This window comes from Mixophyes fleayi, chromosome 2, assembly GCF_038048845.1.
Source record: "Mixophyes fleayi isolate aMixFle1 chromosome 2, aMixFle1.hap1, whole genome shotgun sequence".
Taxonomy (NCBI): Eukaryota; Metazoa; Chordata; class Amphibia; order Anura; family Limnodynastidae; genus Mixophyes; species Mixophyes fleayi.
This window is the reverse complement of record NC_134403.1, coordinates 70,718,008-70,725,718: the sequence shown is the minus strand read 5'-3', so window position 1 is coordinate 70,725,718 and position 7,711 is coordinate 70,718,008. Positions and strand designations below refer to the sequence as shown.

The 7,711-nt window shown below is 40.9% G+C and overlaps 1 protein-coding gene across 1 annotated transcript in view; it reads left to right on the top strand.

Moving 5' to 3' along the window:
* The first annotated feature begins 6,050 nt into the window (after positions 1–6,050).
* ITGA5 (integrin subunit alpha 5) overlaps positions 6,051–7,711 on the top strand; it is a 68,214-nt gene continuing 66,553 nt past the window's right edge. Inside the window, exon 1 of the mRNA XM_075199240.1 lies at positions 6,051–6,304. Coding sequence (XP_075055341.1) covers positions 6,138–6,304 — 167 coding nt within the window. The 5' untranslated portion in view covers positions 6,051–6,137. The remainder of the gene's footprint in view (positions 6,305–7,711) is intronic.

Sequence of the window (7,711 nt, the reverse complement as noted above, 5' to 3'; positions counted from 1 at the left end):
TGATAGCAGTCAATTAACCTACCAGTATGTTTTTGGAGTGTGGGAGAAAACCAGAGCACCCGGAGGAAACCTACGCAAACACGGGGAAAACATACAAACTTCACACAGATAAGGCCATGGTCGGGAACTGAACTCATGACCCCAGTGTTGTGAGGCAGAAGTGATAACCACTAAGCCACCATGTTGCTTAGGACATTACTCAACCTCAGCAATAAGTTAAAACAATACATCTAATAAAAAAAACACAAATCCATAATAACATATCTGCAGGCAAGATAAGCGCTACAAACTAATCTGACAATTCAGTGTTACTTCTTGGTGACAAGGTTTTTCCACCAGCTTTTAAAAGTTAATGTAAGGCTGGAAAAGCACAATGAAAATTCTGCACGGAGGTTGCCATCTATCAACCTGTTGCACTTGTTGCTATTAATGAGGTTAGGATGGCACAGTGGTTAGCATTGCTGCCAAGGCCCTTACTGTGTGGAGTTCTCCCTGTGTTTGAGTAGGTTTCCTCCAGGTGCTCCGGCTTCCCTCCACACTCCAGAGACACATTAACGAAATGCACCCTGTGGCAGGGTATTTAGAACATGAGCTCCACTGGAGCAGGGACTGATGTGAATGATTACATATTCTCTGTACAGTGCTGTGTAATATGATTGGCGCTATAGAAATAAATGATAATATAATAATAATGTGCCTGATGATAGAGAATGTCTTTAGAACTAAAAGCAGACAACATTGTAGAACACTAATACATAACAGGACCTGACTAAATATTCTTTATCTTGCTTTATTGAAGTAAAACAGGAATCAGGCGTTTCTTTCCCACGGAGGAAGGAGATCATGTGATGTGGAGTGCGCGTCCCTTCTTCTCTGAGTGCGCTGCTGGTATTGTGTCACCAGACTGCGTTGGGAAAGTCGGCTGCTCCATGCAAAGAATAAATTCAATCTTATCCTCTGTTTTATAACCCGCTGACCTTCACCCAACTCTTATTTAATAAACTCAGAGGGACATAAAGCAAAGAATTATAGCTAGGCTCGATGGGGCATAGAGCAGAGTAAAGGACTAACAGGGCATAATGCAGGATAAAGCTGACTGCCACAGATGTAGGCTTGGAGGGACGTCTGTTGCCTATTACTGGTTAAGGTCTAGGTTCATATTAAGCTGAGGGACTAGGTTAGGGTTAGAGACTGTGGTTAGGAAATAGGTTAGGGTATGGTTGGTAGCATTGAATGGAGCATGGTAGAGAAAGACTCTGTGACTACCATGCTATGAGGGGACCTTGGAAAGAAGAAGAACACCTGCCTCTAAGCAGAGGTGAAACTAGTGAGCTGTGGGCACTGCACCTGACGCACCAATGGTAGTTACGCCACTGCCTCTAAGTGGTCCTTCAGTCTTGCTACATTTCTTTCTTTTGGTCAGCTACTAAAAATGAATGCAATGTACATATAGTTTAAGCAAATATACATAAAGGCACAAAAGGAGCGTATTGCAAGATGAACACGATTACACTGTATGTTCAAAAACCAATGAAATATCGTGCACAATGTCCACCGTAATGTCTCTTTCTTTTTTTCTTTTGTGTAAATCGGATGAAAGATCTCTTTATAGTTCCTGCTGTATCAGATATCTCAACCGAATGTCCCACATTTTCCTTATAATATCTCCAAACGATGGTAGAAACAAACGAAAGATAGGGACTGGGTTAGTAATTGAATATCCAATCATTTACATTCAAAACCCAGAAAACACCACTATAGAGAGTGTGCTGGTAATTAAATGAATAATGACACCACTACAGGTGCAAAAGAGATATAAAGAATGGGAATGAAAGACACCAATTCACTTACATGAATGTAAGTATGCTCGCAAGGTATATCTTCCTCCAGAATAGAATTCTCCCATACCATAACGTTACATATTCTCACGTTTCCGATCAATGTATAGAAGAGAGGAGAGAGAAGGATCTAGTATAATACCTTCGAGATTTATTATAAAACACATACAATTATAAACCCATTCAGTGGGATGAAACGTCTTTCTAAAAATCCTGAAACAAGCTAGCTGATACACTCGTACCGGATAGACGGAGGAAACCAGCGTGAAGATGTAAAAGTCCTGGGCAATATCAGCTGGGCAATCAACCTTCGTCCGGATAGTAGAGCGCTGCTGCAAATCAGGATAGACCGTGCTAACCGACGCGTTTCGACACCGCCTCTGGGGTCTTTGTCAAGGTGTGACACCACCATTGTTTGTAGGGAGCACTAGATATTTGGATAACATTTTTTGTTACGTATCCTTTTATATAGTTTAGGCACACTTGTATCTCACTGTACTCCATGCCATTGTCTATTGCAGTGTTTAGCATTATTTTAAGATGAATCAGATCTTAATGGGGGGGGGGGGGGGGAGGGTCACTTCATATAGATCTTGAGGGGCCTGGGGGTAACCTTCACAGTCTTAATAAGATGTCCAGTCGTTTCTAGAGATGCTAACAAAGCTCAGTCTGTATGACGTTTCATAACTGAGATCCCAGATGTTCAAACACATGTAATGTATAAAGAATATGTATAAAAAATGCAAGTGAGTTCATCTAAAAGAATGACCCAACAAAGGGCCAATCCTGAAAACATGGCCTGCTGGATATACTTATAAAGAGGGTTGAGAAACTCTGATGACAAGTATATTATCATTGGAAGAAGTAAGAGCCTGGAATAATAGAGATGTATACATCATATTTCTACATACAATGGAGCACTTGTAAATCCTGCTGCTGTTTTTACATTTGGCTCACTATAAGGAGAAAACATGTTACTGAAAAAATAAATTCTGTACTGTTAGTCTTTCCTTTATTTAGACATATGGACATTTTTTCCTTGATTTCATGGAGCGCTTCCAAGCGGCATACTAGTAGTGCTAGAGATTCTTAATGGGTCAGCAGGGGTTAATCCAATCCCATTGCTGGCCCTCTGCTATCCTAGTAATGGACAGGGAAACACATGCTGCTATTTAGATAAGCACACCACAGTGGGGTAGGAGCGTGCTAGAGAGACTGTGCACTAAAGTTCAATGCCACTAAATTTCAGGAATTTTCGCTGTGTAGTTTGTGTTTTTACTTTTAAGTGCACAAACTGTGGAGCACATATAAACATATTTTCCTTTGATAATCAACTTATTTTCCTAACTGTAACGCATTTATAAACAAAGGAACTTTTCTGCATTTTTGACTCCCCCAGATCTAGGTTTTCTTGGGTATACTCAGCAAATTATTTTATTACATATGACATACAACTTCCTGGTCTTATTCTAGGGGCTTGACTCATCAGTGTCTGAGATAACTCACTGGTTGGTGAATCAGCCCCATGCAATGACTGCGTGCACTTATGTCTCATGTATGGTCATTGTCCTCTCCAGACACAAACTACAAGGCTGAGTTCCATAACAGGACAGTAATGTGAGATTAGGCTGAATAAAACTACATTTAGTTGATGACTTTTTCCTCACTTTTGTTGTCTCATTGGGAAACTCCAGGTGATTGTAATTAAATGCAAGCCTTTTAATGGATGTACAGAGGGCAATGTATTTGGAGGCCCTGTGGGTGGTTTTAGGATTTAGGGTGAGACACAAACACAGCAGTAGTTTACTCAAGTCAGGGGCGTTATTAAGTCTTCCTGCAGCTCTGCCAAGATTTGTACCCAGATCTTTCTGGGTGCAAACAGGGTGGCAGCTCCCATTCATAGCAGTACATAACAATATCCAGATAAATAATGCTCTCAATAGATCTTAACTTATCTGTCTATGGAGCCCTACATTTCTACAAAAAGTCATTGAAAATAATAACATATTATATAATAAGGAAATCATGGGTTTAGGAAGATTAATTATTTGCGCTGGGCCATTCATATTTGGTGAAATGATATGGTACGAGGGGGTGTCTGCCGTCACAGCAGCCAGGTGTTCTGTTCTGGATGTACATCCAGACTTCTGTTATAAGAAACTAAAATTCAGTAAGGAAAACTAAACATATCCAGCAGTTGTACAGATACCTGTGGGAGAGCTATTACTTAGGTGCAAGATGGACTAGACCAAGCTTGCTCATAGGATAATCATGGACTCAACCTGGACCTGACACTGGTCCAATACTTTGGATCATTTTTGGTGTGATTTTTCGCAGACAAGGTAATAAGCAAGTGGTCCACTGCTACTACAATTATGAGACAGACATCATATTACCATTTTGTCTAACACAATACAGATTTTAGCAACCTTAGACCTAATTAACTGACTTTGATATTGAAAAAATTAACCTATGTGGTTATTGCCACCTCCCTTATAAGTTGCTTGTGGCATATATACATATTGTTAGGTTTTAAGAAAGTACCAACAATTTGAATTTTTTTTTTTTCACAATTCACAACATATCAAGTCTTGAGAGTGCTGTGCTATTGTCTTGTTTATATGGAAGTTCCAAAGAGATTCTAATCCATATCACCCAAATTGTTGTCTTCTATAACTGTGAGTTATAGAAGACAACAACTTGGTGGCTGTTATATAACCCTTATATAACAGCCACCAATCAGTGTGCTACTGGGTATGGCACTGCATGGCTGCACCTGGCAGCGAAGCAGGAACAGGCTGGCTGGGTTGGTGGACAGGGGAGCACCTGCCGCCCAGGACGGTCCCATAGTGGACTACCTTGGGCTGAATCACTGGGCTACCTTTTTCCTTTAAAATGTTCCTAATAGGCTGCTGAGTTGAGTCTTGCCCAACGAGCTAAAGTTTGCCAACCCTCTCATGCTGTCCACTCAATTTTTTCCTAAAACACAAGTGGATTAGCGAGGCAAGACCCTCTGCCTGCGGGGACATCGATGCTGTGTGTGACTCTGATCACCCTCCTCTGGATCCATCACTGTTCTCATTTTGCAGAATTTATAGACTACAATTGCAGCTGCAGAGTCAAAATAAAAAAAGTTTTCACAAACAAATGCAGAAGTAGGTGAATATATAGCAGAATAGGTTTGAAAAATCTATGTGATGTTAAATACTTTCGCATTAAAAAGACAAAAGTATTATAGAAGTGATACCTTTATTGGAGAATTGCAGAATAGGTTTGAAAATGTTGTTCATCTCTAGTAGCAATGCGTTCAGGTAGTGTATTTACAGTTGGGATTAGCCATGTGTTATCTTGCTGGCCACTGCCAGAAAGCTTCACTATCTCTCACATCTGCACTCCGTTTTATCTTGTGCTAAAGGCCAACATTCTAGTGATCTCGGTCATGCATCAATCTGACGTCAGAGTGATAAAAAAGGGGGAGGGTGGGGGGTGCTGGCTGTCCCTCTTGCCATATGTAAAAAGTGTCTGAAAGCTATTACTCCATTCATGCCTTCATTTAAAGAACAATGACCTACTATGTGCATACAACTGAATGATGTCACTGATTTGTTTTATTCTGGATACAGTAACATTCTCTGTGAGTGGCAGAGAAGCTGGTTTTATATAATATCTATGTTATTGCTAAACAACAAGACGTCATACTCAAACTGAATAGCAATGATAGTGATGTTAGTAGCACTAATAATTATAATGATAATTACTCTCATTACAATTTTGCATATTTCATTATAACTTATTGCAATTAATGTGATCTTACAAACATTAACCTTAAATGTCGTTGATACAGTCCCCTTTCCATTAATAGGTCTTTTACACATCTTACCCCCACATGACTTTGATGTGAAATCAGTTTACCTTTCTGTCCAGTCACACGTATGATTTAATTAACAGCTCACCAGAAACAAAGCGGTTTAGGATAATTGCCTTAGGCATCAGTCTGTGGAAGTTTGGGTTATTAAGATGCAAAATGAGAGAGAAGAGAAAACACACATACAAGAGGCCTAATTAAATCCACATACAGAAAGAAAACGGATCTGTTCGCTGAACAAAAAGGAGGTGGCGAAAGGGCTGCACTGGTGCCCCTCCTCTCTCTGTAGGGAACACCCTGCAGCTAATTTTAGGAGGGGCTTTTCTCTTCATTGGAGTAGTTTTTTTTTTGGCTTTTCAAAGTAAGCTTGTATCTGACCAGGTCCCACTTCACATGGTCCCATCTCCCACAATCCAGAAAGTATCCCGATAGTCATGCAGTGCTCACAGGAGACGCGTGCCTTGCTGTCAGCCCTCCTCCTCCTCACCTTCGGCTGGGTGCATGGATTTAACTTGGCTGTGGAGCAGCCTGAAGTGTACACTGGACCAGAAGGCAGCTTGTTTGGGTTCTCGGTGGATTTCTACCTCCCGGATAGGCAGAGGTGAGTGTCAGAGGGTAACACGGGGGCATTCCCTGCCAGGCTCCATGTGGGCTAGAGGACATAGATTGGCACTGGAGAATTTGGCTGCTCTTGTCATTGGTGTGTTAGGCTGTTCCCATCCTCCAGATCCCCTCAATCCCTTTAGTAAATGAGTGTGTATAAGAACCACGGGAAGTGAGCTCCTGTAACTGACTGCTTTGGAATCCTACTGCTTGTCCCTTTATAACCATCGACTCTGATGCTTGTATCTGTCTGATTTACTTCAATACAGTTTTTAATTATTGTAAATCTTCACCTCCATAACTTTTTAGACTTTTCCCCCGTTCTTATGCTACTTTGAAACTCCTCCCGCCCCAGAATCTGTTCCGCTACACACACACTCCCATCCATATCCTCATTTCCCTTCAGCGACTCTCCCCAAAAAAAATACATTTCCTATTTTTTCTTTTAAGTTTCCTCCCATTTATTCCAAGTGCAGACATTCGCTTTACCCCCTTACCTTTCCCCCAACTATCCCACCCCCTCTGTTCTTTATAGATTCACACTCTTGTATGTCTCGGCCCCCCTCGTATTACAGCTTGGCAGTCGTAAACTCCTATGCAGTCATATCTTTTGTGTCTGGGACTGGAAGGGGGATCCTGTTCGCCCATCTGGTTGATATTACCTGGTGATGACCCAACTCTTGGTTTCCTGTAGCTTTAGGTACAGCTACAGTTGGAGATTGAGGCAGAAACGTACAGTGATTTTATATTAAACTTCACGTTTAGTGAAGTTTCTTTCTATGGGGGAGGCTTTTATGGAACATAAACCTAATTAGGGATACAGCTCAGTGGTGCCTTGCTGCCCCTCTCTGGCAATAAACAGGTTAATGTGCGGCAGTTTTGTTTTGTCTGCCCCTGGGGCTATTTTTAATCAAGACTAGTAAATCATCAGCTACATAATGACCTGTGGTAAGTAGTTATGTGTCTTGCCCAAACTCAGCAGCGATCAATAGCCCCTATGTGAGAGCAGGACTTCTGGGTTATAGCTCAGAGATCATATGAATAAAGGGAGTAGTAATGTTTGTTTGTTTTTTTTAAAAAAACAACAAACAGTTTATAGAAATCCCCCGGGGGGATTGTGTCCAGCTCCTGTATACAGCGCCCCCAGGAATCCAGAGGCAAAACTTCACTTGTAGGGTCTTCCACTCCACTGTTTCTTGAGAAATTAGTAAAAAACTCTATTTCATTTTAAACTGTTAACACATTACATTATATAAAAGCATGCCATAGTCTTGGAACATCTATCCAAAATGACAATGTGTCCATTAATATTAAAGTGAAGCTAAACACTAAAATATAAAATATTTTGATATGTATGTTTAAAACAATGTGCATTGCACCAGTGTACTTTTCCTTTGGCTTATTG